Genomic DNA, 19,300 nt, shown 5'->3' with positions numbered 1-19,300 from the left:
CGACATTCTCATTGGCTGCGGGACGTCTGACTGTAGGAGCGGGCCTTTTGGAGGAGACCGGAAGTGGAGCAGCTAAGAGGTAGTGTCCGGAAGTGGGGGCTGCGTTACTTCAGTGATAGTAATCTCTAGTCCAATCGTTTATTTTTGTTTTTTTTCTTTATTTTTAGTTTCCTGTTATTTCCCTCTAGAACTCAGTGTTTGAAGTTTTCTCAGCTCAGATCCCTCTCACTGCGTATGCCCCTGGGACTTTGGTTTACGGGGTCTTGGGGGACGTCTGGGTTCCCTAAACTTCTCTGCAGGGCGTGCATCTGCCTCGCGTCTTTTTCAGTTTCTTTCTCTGCACATCAGGGATTCTTTAGATTTAAGGACGCTTTTGAAAAGTCCTGTAATGGTTGTGGGCTTAGGAAGGCATTCGAATCCGGAGGGTTGTGTTAAGAACGCTGTTGGACGCTTCTTACGCCGGCCTCTCTCTCCGAATCCCTAGCTCTTTGTAAACTGCCTCTGGATTTCATCTGGGGCTGAAGCGTAATCGTCCCTTTGGGGTTGGGAAAGAACTTTCTGTAGTAACAAATGGAAAGGAACTGCCCTTTCCTGAGGTCAGTAGTTCTGAGGCATTCTCTTTTAATCAGTATATTATTTAGCTTCTTCTATTTTTTTTTTTAATTATGCTTATTTTTTGAGAGAGAGCAGGGAAGGGAGGGAGGGAGAGTGTGTGTGTCAGAGTCCAGAGCAGGCTATGGGCTCTGAGCTGTCAGCACAGAGCCCGAAGCCTGGCCCAAATTCAGAGAAATCTTTCATGACTTGAGCCGAAGTTGGACGCGTAACGGAGTGAGACACCCAGGCGCCCCTGACTTCTAATTTTGATAACCCATTAGATGAGACTTTATTTTCCCGCCGTTTTTGTCTGCATAGTCTAGGTGAAGAAACCGGTGTTTTGAAGTGTTCAGTTTGCATAGTTCTTGGAAACTCATGAAAGGTTTTTGAATTAAATTGGTATTGTGTTTTTTTTTCTTTTTTTTTTTTACCACTGGAATGCCCCCCCCCTTTATTTTATATCTAGTATTGATGTTAATGGTTTCCTTTTGTATGATTTCCTTTTAAAATACAGTGATAGTCGCATATGTTAAAGGACCGTGGTTTTACTTAACTGCTTGTTTTCTCTAATCCTCAACTAGCCTCCCTAATTTGAGATTAAGGTTCTTTGCGTTCTCGTGTTTATTTTTGCCGTTTTTGTTCCCTGTCTTTTTTTATATTCTTTCCCCATGGTCCTTAGTTTAAGACCTATGTTTGACTTGCACGTTATTTGTTTTACTTTAAGAGATGCTTATCTTAACCTTGCTCCACTGGTGACCATACTTTTTGTCTTAACAAAAATCCTGTAAAGACTTCTTTATGTTCTAACTCCCAGTTCCTCTTTTTAAAAGCATAGTTTTTACTCCTATCCTTCCCCCAAATGCTTTTGTTATTGTCACTAGTGATCCTCAGGTGTTGATCATTCCCAGTCTTTATTGTATTTGACCTATCAGCAACCTTTAACACAGTTAATCACTTCCTTCTCCATGGTATTTTTTTTTCACTTGGTTTCTAGGACATCCCACTCTTGGTTTTCCTTCTACCTTTTTGGTTGTTTCTGTCTTCCTTCTATCCTTCCTGATCCCTTATTGCTGAAGTGTTCTAGGGCTCAGTCTTTGATTCTGTTCTTTTCCTCTTCCTACATTTTTTAAAATGATATCATCAAATCTTAATGACTTCAGATACCATCTGTATACTGAAGACTCTCAAATTCATATTCGTAGTCTCCCCTTTTTCTGAACTACAGACTCACATGTCCTGATGTCTTCCTCCGCGTTTCTACTTGTTTAAAGGTATTGCAAACTTACATGTTACAAACTGAACTTCTTTTCCCCCAAAACCTGTTTCATTCTTTCTCACCTCAGGTGATGACAACTCTGTTCAGCCAGTTGCTCAAACTTAGGTATTTGGAGTCATTCTTGACCTTGCCTCATCTTATATTCCATCAAATCCACCAGAGCATCTTTTGTTGACTCTCCATTAAATGTATCTGAAATTTAACTGTTTCCTACTATTTCTCCTGTTAACAAGTTGATCATCTCTTCCTTGGATGTCTCTTAGTACTCCTTATGATTTCTTGCTAGGACTAACTAGTCATATTTTTAGCTGGTCTCTCCACTTTCTTCAATCCTTGCTTCTCTGCAAATGTATTCGCACACAGTAGCCAGAATGATACTTTTTAAATATAGGTGAGAAATTATACTAGACTGTAAGATTCTAAATGCAATGTGTTATCTTAGATTGGATCCTGGAACAGGTTAAATACATTAGAGAAAAAAATAGTAAAATCCAAATAATATGGAGTTGAGTTAGTAGTGATGTGTTAATGTTGGTTTCTTTGTCTTTTTTTTTAATGTTTTTATTTATTTCTGAGAGAGAGACAGCGTGAGCAGGGGAGGGTCAGAGAGAGAGGGAGATACAGAATCCGAAACAGGCTCCACGCACTGAACTGTCAGCCCAGAGCCCAATGTGGGGCTCGAACCCATGAACTGTGAGAGAGGTCATGACCTGAACCGAAGTCCGATGCCCAACTGACTAAGCCACCCAGGCACCCCGGTTTCTTTGTCTTAATAAATGCACCGTAGTAATGTAAGATGTTAATATTAGAGGAAACTGGGGGAGGTGGATATGGGAACTTTGTGTTATCTTTGCAACTTTTCTGTAAATTCAGTATAACTCCAAAAGAAAAAGCTTATTAGAAGGAATGTAACATTACTTCTTTGCTTAAAAACATTTTAGTACTTCTCATTTGATTTGCAGTAAAAGCTAATATCCTCACATTGGCCTACAAACTTTAAATGATTTGGTTTCCCATTACCTCTCTGACTTCAGCCCTTGGTATTCTCTCCCCCCTTACTCTGTCTCACCCATATTGGCTACCTTGTTCCTTCAGTATACCAAACCTGCTTCTACCTTAAGGCCTTTCCACTGGCTGCTTCATTTGCTTGGAATGCTTTTTCCCAGACAGAAACATAAACACAACTAAATCTTTTATCTCCTTTATGTAAGTGTTCAAATACCAACTTTTCAAGAAAGCCTACCCCAACCTCCTTTAAAAAATTGCAGCTTTGCCTCTCTAAAATTAAAAAAAGAAAAAAGAAAGAAAAATGAAAAAAAAAAAAGGGGGGGAGGGGGGGCTCCTGGGTAGCTCTGTTGGTTGATCGTCTTACTCTTGATTTCTGTCCGGGTCATAGTCCCAGTGTCAATGGGATTGAATTCCATGTTGGTCTCTGTGCTGAGCGTACAGTCTGCCCCAGATTCTCTCTGTCTCCCTCTGCCCCTCTCCCCCACACTAGAGAGCTCATGTGCTGTCTCTCTAAAATTAAAAAAAAATAATAATGAAAATAAAACGTTTCAAATGGCAGCTTTGCAACTATCTCCCTTCCCCCAACTGGCCTGTATACTCCCAGTTTTCTCTATCTTGTTTTATCTTCTTTTTTTGCTATAGCACTTACCACCATTCTATATATTTTACATGTTTTTTTAATGTTTTTAATTGTCTCCTATTAAAACATAAGTTTTAAAAAGGCAAGAATTGTTATCTATTTTGCTCATTTATACCAAGTTCTAAAGCACTGTCTGATACATAGAAATGTACATGTTTTGGTTAAATGAATGAACTTGACTGGTTATTTGAATTTAGTCATCCTTGATTTTCAGTCATGAAACGCTGAATTGTTGATCATTTTCCTATATCGTGTTGTTTCTTGCCTCCAAGCCTTTGCTCATGCATATTCTTGTGCTTGGAATGCCTTTTCTTACCTTTTTCACCTTTTAAGATTCGTATCAGGTGTAATTCAAGGAAGCCTTCCTTGAAATATCAGGCTGGCTTACATGTACTCTTGAGAGGAGGTACCACCCTTTCTCTAGACTTTAGAGACTTGTAAAATAATTCTTTTTTGGTATTGCTATTTCACTAGACAGCTGGGAATGTGTCTTAATCATTTTTGGAATATCAAAGCTTGGTACACAGGAAGCAGTTACTGAATGTTTTAGTATAATAATGACATGACCAAAGCCACTAAGCTTTGGAGCAGTAGAGTTTTGATTTCAGGCTGAAACTTCTGAGTATAAAATTGATGCTGTATTTGCTATACCGTGTTTTCTGGGAAAAAGTGGCTGTCCTTAAAATAATAGAAAGATTGTTCTTTTTATACAGGTGGGAGGTAATTAATCCATTTTATAGTCCTGGGCAATTTGCTTCTTGTCATTTGTGAAGCTGCCAGCACTGATGAGAACATGAGTTTGCTTTTTTTCCTAAACACTGGCTGAAATAGAGGAACAGAGGGTTATTATAGGCAGCAATTTTTAATTTTGATGAAACTGTGCTCTTTTTGCGATAACACTGTAGAGATTTTTGTTGCCTCAAAGGGGAATGCTAGAATTCCAAACTGCTCATGAGGCATTCATGGTTTTGCTAGATGCCTGCACTGCCAATAGCTTGAAATTAAAATTTTTGCTTGTGTGCTGTTGGGAAATCCCAGGCTATTTTCAAGATATTGCAGAGATTTTCTTCCAATGATATAGAAATTTGCTGTTAAGGTTGAGTTAAAAATGATTAGTTTACTAACATGATTTCTGATGCTTGGCCCCCAAATTAGGTTAATTTTTGCATTTAAAACACTGTATAATCTTAGATGATGAGCCAGACTTTCAACTACATTTTATGGTAAGCATTCTGAATTTAAACTGTCCTCTGAATATTATTATCATTGTGATAGTCTGTAAGCCAGTCTTTTTGTAGTGTTGGCTAACCTTTAGGACTAATGGGAAAGGAAATAATTTAACTCTGTAAATTCTGAAAGGACTTTAGCAGCTTTTAGTCGCATTAGTGTGTGTGAAAATAATGATTAGGCTTGGGGTTATGTAATCAAAACCAAATATTACTTGGAAGACATTCCTGAACTTGTGCCTTGTTTGATTTAATAACCCTCTAAAAGTGTCCAACATGTTGAAATAAGCAAGGGATTCAGTCTGCTCTTTATATTAGAGCATACTCTGAGTTTACTTATAATTTTACCCAAATAGATCATGAGAATTTTATTGACTAAAGAAAGACCTTGCTCAATTGGGTCAGAAGCAAGCTGCTGCTTAGAAATAAGATGCACCCATTGTTGAGGAGACTCATCAAAGTCCTGACAGTATAAATATTTACATGATGAAATATGTCAATATTTACCATAGAATTTGAAAGTTGCTAAGTTTCTGTTTAAGAAATGTGACCCTAGCATTGAACACAATATATCAATAAATAAGGACATGTCCAATGAACAGCTGCTCAGAGAAAGTAGGTAAACATCTGTCTAAACTTTGGGGCACTTAAAGTTAAATTAAAAAAAAAATATTGACAGTTCTTTGGTAATTTGTACATGCTTATATAAGGTAGTATACTGATAAAGTTTCATATATGGACTTAAGTTTTTAAAAAATGACAGCATGATTTCAGTTTTAATTTTCTAAGTTAGTTGTGCAATGATACTCATCTATAAATTGAATAAAAGTTTATTGCCTTAATACTGTGTTTGAGAACCAAACTCATCATTTTGCAATATTCTTATAAAAACTGGCTCAAGTCAGGACTTAGCTATTACTTTTGGGAAGTTTATGCTTGAGAATTCAACAATAGAAAAAACATAAGTTTGTAAAGTTTAAATGTGATGAGAAAATGTGTTATTATTTAGCAATTGTGGTTTAGAAGAAAATGATATTAAAAAGCAAGTAAAGTTGATCTGTTTGGTTGAATATGATAGATAGTTCACCACTGTTCTCGTATGAGTATAACTGTAATAGAACATTTGATGCAAAGTAAAGAGACATTTGAAGCTTCCCAAGTCATTAGAATCATACAAACTATCTTCCATCTGTTCTGCAGACGTCTAGAAAAAGGTTAAACTGAGCATTCTTTGAATGATAGTCCTAAAACAGTCCTAGAAGAGTGTAAACAATGGGTATCAAATGGATCCTCTCATTGCTTTTCTAGTAACAGAGATTGATGGCTTTTATATAGTAATTAAGTCATTTAAGCACATCACCCTGTTATGTTTATATTGTGAAGAATGGATGCAAAGTATAATTGAGTATATTCTGCCAGGAGCTACATTTATTTCTATAAAGATCTTATAAACATAAAAAAGCAAATTGTATTTAGAGGTTCATAAAAGGGTTTTAATCTATTGTATTCAGTATAGTAAAGATGGAAGAGAAACAGTTTTAAAGTTTAAATTGTTTTGACCCATCTTGTAGAGAGCATTTGCCAATACTTGGAGGTAAGTTGTTGTGTTTTAAGGAGAAAGCATTAGACTTGTTAATTAGTGATTTTTAAAACTTGGAAAACTTTTTGCGATGTAACCAAGTCTTGAACCTTTGTTTTGAATATACTTTTCCCACCCTTAGAATCATTAGGATTCTGACCAGTGTGCAAAGTTGGCTCCTTGACCAGTTGTCTCCTTGAATCACTTGTTACCAGATATTTATCAAGTAGTGATAATGAAGTCTCCCAGTTTATTCAAAATGTCATGTGTTTTAGATGTGTTAACAATGTATGCATATTAAGCTAAAAATGTAAAACTTCCTGTTTGATGTTGAATATTATGAGTTTAATGTATCCAAAGTTTGGTACTCCTGCCACTGATGGAATACCCACTTTCTGACTTAGAGCTGTTTTGCAGGTTTGAGATCATTGACCTATGAAATAATTGAGGTTTAGAGAATTAAATGATTTGCTGAAGTCTACACAACCAAGGAATAACAGTGAGGATTCATTCTGAAGTTGACTGTTTCCAAAGCCTAAAACAAGGTGGCTTAAACATAAAAAATTTCTTGGCCTCATACTTGAACAATCTATAATTATATCTAGATTCTGGTACCACTGGAATTAGATCTGGGCTGCTCCGCACATCTATTTCACTTTTTGCTCTGTTGGTTTTGTGTCAGCAGCTTCAGGCTCACAGTATTAGATCAAGTCCAGGAAACAAGAGTGTGTATCTTCAATGGAATACTATATAGCAATAAGAATGAAATCTGCCTATTTGTAGTAACGTGGATGGAACTGGAGGGTATTATGCTAAGTGAAGAAAGACAAATATCATATGTTTTTCACTCATGTGGAACAGGAGAAACTTAACAGAGGACCATAGGGGAGAGGAAGGGGAAAAAATATTTGAGAGCAAGGGAGGCAAACCGCAAGAGACTCTTAAATACTGAAAACAGGGTAGATGAGGGTATGGGAGAGGGGAAAATGGGTGATGGGCATAGAGAAGGGCACGTGTTGGGATGAGCACAGGGTGTTACATGGAAAACAATATGACAATAAAATATATTAAAGGAGAAGGAGAAGAATGTATGTTCTAAGTCCTGGAATTAAGCTTCACTGGTCTTAGTTGTCCTAAGTTGAATCCTGTGCTCACCTCTGAGTTAGTCAATGGTGCATGTAATACCAGTATTTCTGTAATGCTTATCAGATAAAGAGTACTTACCAAAGAATCAACCCTGAGCTAAGTGATTCTTAAATAGGCTCCCAAGTTTTGAAGTATTAAATTACATATTTAAGTTATATATTTTAAGAATATCTTCCTAGGGGCGCCTGGGTGGCTTACTCTGTTAAGCGTCCGACTTTCGCTTAGGTCATGATCTCGCGGTTCGTGGGTTTGAGCCCCGCGTCTGGCTCTGTGCTGACTGCCAGCTCAGAGCCTGGAGCCTGTTTCAGTCTGTGACTCCCTCTCTCTCTGACCCTCCCCTCCTCACGCTCTCTCTCTCTCTCTCTCTCTCTCTCTCTGCCCTAGAAATAAACTTAAAAAACATAAAAAAATTAAAAAAAAAAAAGAATATCTTCCTAATAGATGACATTTTCTCTTTTTACAAAAGTACTCTTTAACAGCATAATCAGCATGATGGTCAGATAATACTTACTGAACTCATCTTTTTAAGCATTTTATTGTGAAACATTTCAAATATATATATATAGGAAGAGAGAATAATGGCTTCCTATGTACCTGTCACCTAGCACAACAATTAATCAGCTCATGAATCTTTTGCTTTTTTGTTTTTATCTTGGAGCGTCTTCATGCTAGAGTCCAAAGTATGTTCAGAGATGTGTTTGAAAATGACAGAGTTAAATGACAGCATGGAAAATAAGTATGTAATCATTTATCCTGTTAGGGATGTGTTGTTTATAACTTACTATCGTTTGAACCCTGTGAAATTGTCATACTTTGGTGGGTTAAAAATTGTTAAATATTGGCAATTTCATATAGTTCCTAAATAGTTTTGTATGGCTGAATGAGGTGGTGTCATCAGTTGAAGATTTAAAAACAATTTTTAATTTTTTTTTTTTATTTCTGAGAGAGAGAGAGACGGCATGAGCATGGGAGGATCAAAGAGAGAGAGAGGGAGACACAGAATCTGAAACAGGCTCCAGGCTCTGAGCTAGCGGTCAGCACAGAGCCCGATGTGGGGCTCGAACCCACAAACTGTGAGATCATGACCTGAGCCGAAGTCGGACGCCCAACCGACTGAGCCACCCAGGTGCCCCTATTTTTATAAGGTTCTTTTTTTCAGGCTTAACTCTCATTTGTACCCCAGTCTTCTCATTCTTCGCCTGGTTGTGATTAGAACTAGGCAGGTTAATGGGTACAGTTGTAAGTAAATGGTGGGTTTGTGAATGGGTGGGAAAGTACAGTGTAAGTCCTATATCTTTTCAATACAAGTGCTTTTAGTTTCATTTCATTTGTAAGCAGCACAGTTTTCAAGTAGGGAAGACTGTATATATGCTTAACTGATAGTATTTTATAGGAACACCCTCACTCTTCTGAAATTAAAATACAAGAAAGGTGTCAAATTTTTCCAGGCTTCTGAAATCATAATTACTAAGTTCTTCATGAAAAAATGACTGTTGTTGAGCTAATGCTGTATTTCAGGTATTATCTTATCTCTTCAGTTCTGTTAAGTGTCATTCTCACACGAAACTCTGCAATTAGGAATGAAGTGTTCTTGTGAAAGTTTAGAAAGTTTTCAAAATGATAAGTATATTCTCATCCTTTCTGTCAGGTTTGTTTGTAATTAAGAGTGTCCGTGTGATGAAGATAAAGGAAGTCCTGGAACCGTGGGTCCAGTTTTCAAGGCATTTTGGATGGAGGTGTTAGATTTTATGTGGGAAATGTATTCAGGCCTTTTATTGCTTTTAAGTACTTAGTTCATTGGGTAAAGAAAAAAGCAAGGAGAGGAAGTGAACTTTAAATGAATCACTGAAACTAATGATTATTAATGGTGCTTGTGAAAGATAAGCAAAGGAAATGAGCAGTAATATGATATTTGGAATGGCAGCAGCTGGCATTCCACAGTTATAAGAGGTAATTGAGAATGGACTATGACCATGGCAAAGATGCCCTAATTGTTAGGCTTATTTTATGGTTCTAATGCTGTATCTGAAGCATCAGACTATTAACGTGTAAGTTGAACTTAGCTGTATTTTACAAGTTTTTGAACAAGATGATGCCAACAGTCTTAACTATATTTTACTCCTACTTTGGGTGACCATCTATCCTTATTTGCCTGGGGCTAGTGGGTTATGGGACGTGGACTTTCCGTGTGAAAGCCAGGAAAATCTGAGACAAACCTGGACAGCTGATCACTTTACTTTCATTTCTAAATTGATAGAATGGGGTAATATTGACATGACTAGAAAAATATTTCATAATATTATAGGTTCTTTACACTTTAGTTAATTGGAACGTGAAGACATTGTTTCAAGAAAAGATTTCTTCTGGGGCGCCTGGGTGTCTCAGTCGTTGAGCGTCCAACTTCGACTCAGGTCATGATCTCACGGTTCATGGGTTTGAGCCCCGCGTCGGGCTCTGTGCTGACAGCTTAGAGCCTGGAGCTTCTTTCAGATTCGGTGTCCCTCTCTCCCTCTGCTCCTTCCCTGCTCATTCTCTGTCTCTCTCACTCTCTCAAGGATAAATAAACATTAAAAAAAAAAAAAGAAAAGAAAAAAGATTTCTTCAGTGGAAAGTTAGCTTGATATTTTTGTTTAATTGCTCTGGAAATTTAAAGGTAAATTGATTTTGTGGTCATTTTTCAAAAAAAAAAAAAACAACTCAATTTACCCTTTAGACAGGTAGGTGATGGCAGGCTATTGATTAAAATGATAGGAAATAAATAATGAAAATTCGAGGAATAAATTATTAAAAAAATCTTCATTTGGTAATTCTGGTAAGATCAGTATGAATAATCAGTGCTTTAAAAAAATAAGCAAATGGGAAAATAGTCATCTTCTTTGCATTTATTTTCCTGAATCCAGTGTGATGTTTGTCTTATTAAAAGTAAATAGCCCAGTGGTTGTCGCATAAACCTTTCTTTCCTTTTTACTGAGCAATATATTTGGTTCTATCTTTGAATTTTTATAATATGATAAAACTTTTAAAAAATTATCATGTAGTTTTGGTTTACAATTTACGTTTTTTTTTCTTTTCCTCCTTAAGAGAAAATAAGGTTAAACAAAATAATATCAGGAATCTAATTACAGACTCTTAGTGGCAATGTGCTATGTGCTAATCTTTACTCTAAACTCACTTTAGGTATCAGCCTACTTTTCTCAACAAGGGGGCACTTAAGTTAATTGCTTCATTAGAAACATGCATTTAGTCCCTTCTGCTCTGTAAGTACAACTCCTTGGCATAGCTGCAGAAGTTTGAACACCTGCAGCCCAAGCAGCTTGAAAAGAAGTCGTAATTTAACTATAAAGGAAAATAAAAGAAGCTCAAGTTCAAAATAGTGTTATCAATGATACAGTGTTGTCACTAACTTGAGCTGACCTAAGAGACTTGGCTTCTGCACTGCTCCTTATCAGCATCCAAAAGGGCATACAAAATTCTTTGTAAACTAATTTAAAAAGTGTCTTGTTTATTCAGAGGCAACTGTGAATGGTATTTGTTCAGAGTGTAGATCACATCAACTGCATACCAGCCAACAACTTAATTCTCTCCTAAGAAGGAAGCCAAGTATCAAAGACACAAAGTACTAAAGATAAGCTTCTCAATTCTCAACTGTTCTGAGCTCTCAATAAAGCTACTGATGTACAAATTGGGGTGGGACCCAACTGTTTCCACCTGCAGGCTTCTCTTAGATCCTTGGCTCTGGCTGGGAGAGGTGCTGATACTAGTGCGACTTTAGTGCCCTTAGAAAACAAACCATAGGCTTTCTTATGGTCCTAATCAATCAGACCCTCTGAAAGGATTCCACCCTTTTCTTCAAGTATTCTTGGGACAGAAAAACTGGCTGAGCATTCCCATTTACAGGGCTGGTGAAAGCAGAGACATCATTGTTTGCTCTTAGGTTTCTTAAAAGACATCGCAAATCATCCTTTCTTCTGTTTTAGTGGTTGGTTCTTAGATATTTTGTATTTGATATTTAATGGGGGGATGACCTCAGTAAGTAAAGTAATGGATTCTTTCAAAAGTGGTTCAAATAGTATATGATCAAGAAATTAAAACTCAGTTGATAGAACATATCTGAGGCTACTGAGGCACAAAGTATTTACAGGATACTGAGGTGGACTATTAAGATGTAAGTGCTTAAATATGACACACAAGTAACATCCAAAGTTTCAAATCTGAGTTTAGTAAAATAATGGAATCTTTAAAATAATGTAATTTAATTTTAGCTATAAGAACCTAGAATTGATCACAACATTGGAAAATACTTGAAACAGCAATAATTCAAAGATGTTAAACTAATCTGATCCCTAAATGTCTTTTTAACATTATTGAGATTAAAGTCCTGTATATCATCATGAAAGTAGGATGAAGCATCTGAGATAATGAATTTTAAACTACTTTGTGTCAATAGTTAGTAATCTGTCATTTGTCTCAAATAGGGTAAAATAGCAGTGAAACCAGTTGCTGTTTAAGAACAATTCTAAGTGCTCAGTTTTCTTTTTCACAATGTTACATTAATTGCTATCCATAGCCATGTTCTTGAGACATATTTAAGATGAAATAATCAGTGTCAGTTTGTGTATCTGTGTGTTTGTATTTAAATTCTAGAGGCAAAAAGTGACCTTCATAAGTAGTTTCAATTACCCCCCACCCCCTGCCAAAGTTGTGGATTTGAGGCCTATTAGAATTATGTAAGTCTTTTAGCTATGTGTCTTTTTCAATGAATGGGATAGAAAAACAGTAATATGCATTTTCCAGTAATTTTCAAATTTAAGGATTACAGAGCCTGTGAGTAATTAGCTGCATGGTAAGTGGTTTTGACTAATTGATTTAAGAGAAAATATTCCCAAATGGATAAAACATTTTAGAAGTAAGCACATCTAGGCCAAAAACAAACAAACAAACAAACAAAAAACCCTAAAAAAACAAGACACCAAAACAAAACAAAAACCTCTTTGTAGGAAGAATTTTTGACTAAATGAAATACTTAAAAAGAATTATAATTTTTCAGTAATTATGTTATAGTCAGACCTACAGATTTGTATGTTATTAACACATAAACATGCTTAATTGATGTGGCTACAAGTATGTTTTTTTTTAAACTTTGTCTCTTACCGAGAAGAATAATAAACAGTCTTCCGAGTACTTTAGATAGAAGTTAAAGTTACTGTTATCGATTTAGGTATCTTACATTCTTAATTTTAGATACTTTTTCTTTTATTCTGCAAATTGCCCCACTTCCTTGTGCTCTTTACTATAAGATAGAATAGCTCTAGCAATCTGTAATTAAACAGCCCGCCTACTCCCAGATGATAGAGATTTGTAGTAAAATTAGTATTATTTTATGAAGAGCTGACAAAGTGAGTTGTTTTTATTTTCATATTCAGCTGTGTGAAGAGCTGACAAAGGGAGTTTTTCATATTCAGTTGTTTTTATTTTCATATTCAATTGCTAATTGAGAAAAATAATATGCTTTATGAGAATATAAAAGTTTTAAATTGAGAAAGTGAATTAAAACTGATTTAAGATTTTGCTCTTGTTAAAACTTACTAATCAATTGCCAATGAATTGCCAGTTAGTAATTTACTTTGGATTTTTACAGCATATTATGCATATTGATCATAAAAATGGAAGAAATTTTGTACTCTCCTGCCCAAATAAAAGATTAAAGAATTCTTTTTAGCTTATTAAGGATCATCTAGCAAGAGATTCCTATTTTGTGATTAAAGAAAAATTCTCTCTAGTTTTTCATCTTTGAAAATTTGTGCTTTGTTCCTCATTTTTACTTTTGTAATGTTTTTCTTTTTGTAATGTTTTTTTCTATGTGTATTTGTAATTTTTAGGGTATTTTTTGTTTTGGATGTTGGTTTTTACAGCTTAAGCATCTCTCTTTTCTTTAAATGTTTATTCTTGAGAGAATGAGAGAGTGTGAGTTCGGGAGGGGAAGAGGGAGACACAGAATCTGAAGCAGGCCCTGGATTCTGAGCTGTCAGCACAGAGCCCAAAGTGGGGCTCGAACTCACTAACTGTAAGATCATGACCTGAACTGAAGTCAGATGCTTAACTGACTGAGCCACCCAGGCACCTCTTAATCATCCCCTAATAAAGCACACACATAGTCAAAGGATAGTCCAGTATTAGAACAAATGTAGTTATTTGATTTGAATCAAATTATGTGTCATACCACAGCTTGGTAAGTTTGAGGTCAGTTTGGGCAAGATTCTAGATTAATTAGCAGAAAAATGGTTTTTGAATTCATAGAAAAAGAACCTCTAATCATTAGAAATAAAAGTGGGATTAGGAAGAAAAGTCTTTAGTTTTCATGTTGCTGGGTATAGTAATTTTTCAGCACACAATTTGAGCAACTCATTTGCCACTTATAGACCTCTGTTTTGTTTATCTGTAAAAATTATAAATCAATATTGAGTAGAACTATGATTTACTGTTTGATGGTTGGTTAACTATTATATAGTGTTTTGTTTTAAGATTTCCTTGGTGCTTTGTGTAGCTGATTGACCAGTATAGGAAACATTCTTATTTGGGGCACCTGGATGGCTCTGTCAGTGAAACTTCTGACTTTGGCTCAGGGAATGAGCTATGGTTTATGAGGTTGAGCCACATGTTGGGGTCTGTGCTGACAATTCGAAGCCTGGAGCCTGCTTCAGATTCTGTGTCTCCCTCTCTGTCTGCTCCAACCCCCACTCAAGGTCTGTCTCTCAAAAATAAACATTAAGAAAATTAAAAAAAATTAGTATTTTATAGCCAAAGTTTCTTATAAAAATATTAATTTCTTTTGTAACAGGTGACCAGAAATGGAAAGGAAAGTAAGCAGAATTTGTTTTGCTTCTGAACCTGATATAATTCATTTTCTACAAATTACTTGGGAGAGAACATTAGGATCTGGTTTTCTTATTACACTTACTGATGGTCAGTCAGCATGGACTGGGACAGGTAATATTCAAAGCAAAATTTTTAAAGGTGAAACCTCAGTTATGTGCTGTTTTTAGTTCTCAGTGATTCTTCATATTAAAGTGTGTCTTTAGTAGGTACTGGGTAAAATGAGCATGATTGCTTTTACTTTTTATTATTGTCTAATTTACACATAGTTTTGCAAGATTTAATGCCATTTTCTATAATTAACATTAATAGAAGGATAGAGAAATAAGCATGTAACCCAGCAAATTCTGGTTACTAGTTCAATCTTAATACTTAGAGTTGGTCATGGTTTTTAAATGATGTTTTTATACAAAACATAAATAGTACTTTTCATGTGTATGTATTTTCAGGACCCCAGGGAAGTACTGCGAGGCATAGGAAGGTGGGTTGGCTGGGCCAAGGGATGTGTTGGCTTGGAGGAGTGGGGTGGTGGTGATTTGCTTTTTATTTCACACATTTAAATTGTTTGAATTATTTTCTAGTGTACATGCATTACATATGTAACAAAAACAAAACAGAGTCCATAGCGTAAAATTTTGCAAACCAAGGTTCAAACCGTATGTGGTGTTTTGACTATTTTTTCATGAAACAGACTTTAATGTATCTCTGGCAATGATCTTTTAAAAAGTGTGATGCCCCTGCAGTTAATTATTTATGGAACATGACAAGTCTAAAAAGAAAATAGAATTATGTTTTGCTCATATAGTAAAGATTTATACTCTATTAAAATATTGTATTGAAAGATAGGAAAAACTGTTTATGTAGTTATACAACAGTTATTTCTAGAGTTATATTGTAAGCCATGTTTTAGGTAAAATAATTTTGTCATGTTGATTTATATACCATTTATATCTTCTATCAATTTTAAAATATTTCTGTAAAACTTATTGTGATTATTATATCATTTTTAAAATTATGTGCTAAAGTTTTCTTTCTTGAATGGTAAAAATTCTGTTACACAGTGCAGTCAAACTGAATTTATACTTGCAGAGTTTTTTGTTTTGTTTTTTTTAATTCTTCTTTTTTTACAGAGCAAGGAATGCTGATGTAAGTATTATTAAAATAAAGAATTTTCAAGGATAATGTTTGCAGTACTTGTTATGGTATCTATATAAGCTGAATATTTCCTTTTTTTTTTTTTTTCTTTTTTTTAAGAGAGCGAGCAGGGGAGAGGGACAGAGGAAGAGAGAGAGAGAATCCTAAGCTTAGCATTTAGCCTGATGTGGGGCTTGATCTTATGACCCTGAGCTCATGACTTGAGCTGAAATCAGGAGTCAGATACTTAATGGGCTGAGGCACCCAGGTGCCGTCGTTTTAATTTCTGTATAAGAGAAATAAGTTGTTGCCATTTAGGACTGAGAAGAACTTGTCAGATTATTTGTTTGTATGCTGGTGAAAGTGTACCCAGGTGACAGTAAATCTGTTTTGAAAAGGAGGTGCATAGGGTTGAAGATCATGGCAGTAGGTTAATGCCAGTTATCTAGAGAGAAGAGTAGTTTCAACTGCACAGTCCAGGAGGCAGGTCCTAGGTGAAGTGGTTGCTTGTATGTAAGGAATAGTGAATAATGTATTTATAACATAGATATTCACAGTTTACAAATGGCTTATTCCGTATAATAAGTTATGATTAGACACATGACCTTAAGATGCTTTAGGAGCCTTAATTACCGAAAGAAACTATTGAATTCAAATCTAGTTAGTAAATCTCATTCACCAAAGCAAAGAGCAATAATATGTTGTTTTAATTTTTTTTATCCTTAAGTATTGGGAATAAAAAAGTACTCTGATTCTTAAATCTTGATTTAACCAGAAATTTAAGCTGAATTCACATTTATGGAACAATTTGCCATGTCAAACAGAATGCGCTGGCAGTTGCTCTTAATATTATTATTATGAGTATTGTTTCACTAGTGTAGATTCATTAGGAGCAAGGAATGCATATGATTCATCAATCATTCTTTAGAAATATCTAAACTAGTGCCTAGGACATACATGCTCAATAGATATTCTTTGAAAGAGAGAATGAAAAGATATAAAATCAAATATATAAAACTTGCTAGGAAAGAAAAGAAAGAGAACCATTTATTTTAGAGCTAGCATATTTTTTAATGAAAACTCCAGTTGTATATTTATTTATTGTTGGTATTGATTGTAAATGTATATTTTGCAATTTGTTTTTAAGCTAATGAATAGTGTGAGAAAAATGTGATATGTAACTTCTGTATCCTTTGGTGGATCGTTAATATTTTGGCTTCCTTGCTAAACAGGCTTTCAAACAGAACATTTTGTAATGTACCATATATGGTCATTTTATTTTCAAAGATATTAAGGTTTTAATCTCACAAATGTATATCTTTCATTATTCATTTTTGTTTTCTTGTGTAAATTTCAGGGACAAAATATCAAGGCAAATAATATTGTTTTCATGTTTACTTAAGGCTTATTACATAAATATGATTTGGTTTGCCACTTTATAGATCGACAATAACATGATTAAGAACATTGAAACAATTACATAATTGAAACATGAAAATGGATTTCCTTCCTATACCTCATCCTGTTTTTTTGTACAACTTTTTGATTGCTGCAGCCTTCAATTTGGATAATTTTTTTTTCTTTTCATTTGAGTGAGATTAAAAGGATGTGGGGTTCCTTTTAATCTCCCACACACTGAATTCACTGATTTCTTTTCCATTAGTAATGTTTTATCTAATGAATGTTTTGAGGTCTAATTATCATGTGGTCTGTCATCACTTCAGCATTATAGAGGGTTATATCGCAGAGCTAAGTCACAAAGTAGGTTAATGATTGATGACTATTACGTGACCTCTATAAGAATTTCAGTCAGTGAGAAGAAACATTACCCATCTCTAGAATAGTTTAAAGTTCATTGAAAAATAAATTAAACTTTATTTAAACATATTTATTATCATATAATTATATCCACTTATATTTGGCCTAAACATTGATATTTAGTGACCTTTATGGTGATTATGTGACAGGGTTCAGTGGACAAAGGATTTTTAATAAATGTAGTAGAATGGGTTCGTGATGTGATACTATCAAAGATCCTTAATAGAGGGAGCCTTGGTGGCTCAGTGGTTAGCATCTGCCTCTTGATTTTGGCTCAGGTCAGGATCTCAGTTTGTGAGATAGAGTCCCACTTTGGACTCTGCACTCATAATACAGAGCGTGCTTGGGATCCTCTCTCTCTCTCTGTCCCTCCCATGCTTGCATGTGCTTTCTCTTTCTTTCTTTCTCAAAATAAATAAATAAACATTAAAAAACAAGATCCCTAATGGGATGATAAGGTGGTCTTTGAAGCACTGACACAAACTAGGATATGCACAGTCTTCAGTGCCTTATACATAAGAATCCAAAAGAGAAAAATTTTCTAATTTACATCTTCATCGACCCACAAATAGTATTAATGTGATGCTTTCTTGGATCCTGCATGTCTGAGAACAATTCCTTGGTTTTTGGTCATGTTGGCCTGCTCTCTTTTTATACCATTATTATGCAGTTCAGCTGTATCCTTGCTGAATTTTATTATTTCCATGGCTTTTATTTTTGGTCACCAAAGGTTTTGGAGCATTGAATGCTTACAGCTGTGCTTCTTCCAGATGTTCTTAGCACAAAATTCAAAACTGGTGACCAAGTTTTTCCAGGATTGAAGTTTTAAATAGGCAGTCAGAATTTCACATTTACCAATAATGGAAATGTTCAAGTACATTTTTTCTTAATTTTTTCCCACAGTTTTTAAAGGGGGAAGTGTAAATAGGAAATTTCCTTTCATATGTTTTTTCCTCTCAAAAATGTCATATTCTGTAATAATAACCATCACAGCATTTCACATATGGCATAACATAAGAGGATATAGAAGAGAATACCTCAGATGTTAGCTAGCACTTGAATCTCGGCTGCATAAGGCTGGCATTTTTCTCTGTCTGTTAAATTTGCAGTCCTGATGCATAGTATGGTACCTGGCATAGTAGATGCTGATTAAGCATTGTTTTGAACAAGTGAATCTAATCAATAAATTCTCTGAAATATTTTCAGGTAGATATCTTTTCATTTGAATGAAATTTAGAATGCTTTTTACTGGATGTTTCCTCAGTTGACCTTATTTTCTTTTGTGTTTTCTTATAAATTTTTCTGTAGTGGCATTAAAGATGGTTTCCTACAGATGTAGTCCCTACTCCTCTGTGAAATATTTTCTCTTCCTAGGTGTTTATAACTCTTCCAAACTATAAAATATGAAATTATTCCTTAAAAGAAAGCATTTGTCGTCTTGTTTTTATGTTTTTGTTTTTTTTCAGAAGCCCTAATGGGGCATTTGGAAGGTCAGTAGATTTGATAGTGATGATCATCTTAAATACACCTTTGTTTCAGAGATAGACAAAATATACGAAAGTATTTTAGAAGCTGTAAAATCACATAAAGAATATAAAATATTGACACCTGGGTGGCTCAGTTGGTTAAGCGTCTGACTTCGGCTCAGGTCATGATCTCATGATTTATTAGTTCAGGTCCCACATGGGAATCTCTACTGTCAGCCCAGAGCCTGCTTCGGATCATCTGTCTCCCTCGCTCTCTGCCTTTCCGCAACTCTCTTGCTCCCAAAAATAAAAAACATTAAATAAAAGAATATAAAATATTTTAATAAAAAAGAATGTAAAATATTTTTATTCTTACCTCTTTTTAAAGTCTGTGTTAACATTCATATTTCAGTGTTGGAATTTACCAAAAAAGGATAATGAAAAATATGTGGAGATAATTCAAATCCTTTTCTTCATTGCCTATCATGAGGCTTCCAGACACTTGATAGCATTCAGACCAAAGGAATGAAAAATCCATGG

General features: G+C 35.1%; 1 protein-coding gene across 5 annotated transcripts in view; it reads left to right on the top strand.

Moving 5' to 3' along the window:
• The first annotated feature begins 25 nt into the window (after positions 1-25).
• XRCC4 (X-ray repair cross complementing 4) overlaps positions 26-19,300 on the top strand; it is a 258,352-nt gene continuing 239,077 nt past the window's right edge. For 4 of the 5 annotated variants that reach the window (XM_039241051.1, XM_039241050.1, XM_039241049.1 and 1 more), the window contains exons 1-2: positions 46-79; positions 14,308-14,456. In XM_039241051.1, coding sequence (XP_039096982.1) covers positions 14,318-14,456 — 139 coding nt within the window. In that variant the 5' untranslated portion in view covers positions 46-79; positions 14,308-14,317. Of the gene's footprint in view, positions 80-14,307; positions 14,457-19,300 lie in introns of all 5 variants that reach the window. The other variant, XM_039241054.1, reaches the window with a different exon arrangement.

The sequence above is a fragment of the Hyaena hyaena genome, unplaced genomic scaffold (assembly GCF_003009895.1).
Source record: "Hyaena hyaena isolate Hyena2069 unplaced genomic scaffold, ASM300989v1 scaffold_188, whole genome shotgun sequence".
In the NCBI taxonomy this organism is placed as follows: Eukaryota; Metazoa; Chordata; class Mammalia; order Carnivora; family Hyaenidae; genus Hyaena; species Hyaena hyaena.
This window is presented reverse-complemented; position numbering and strand designations above follow the sequence as displayed.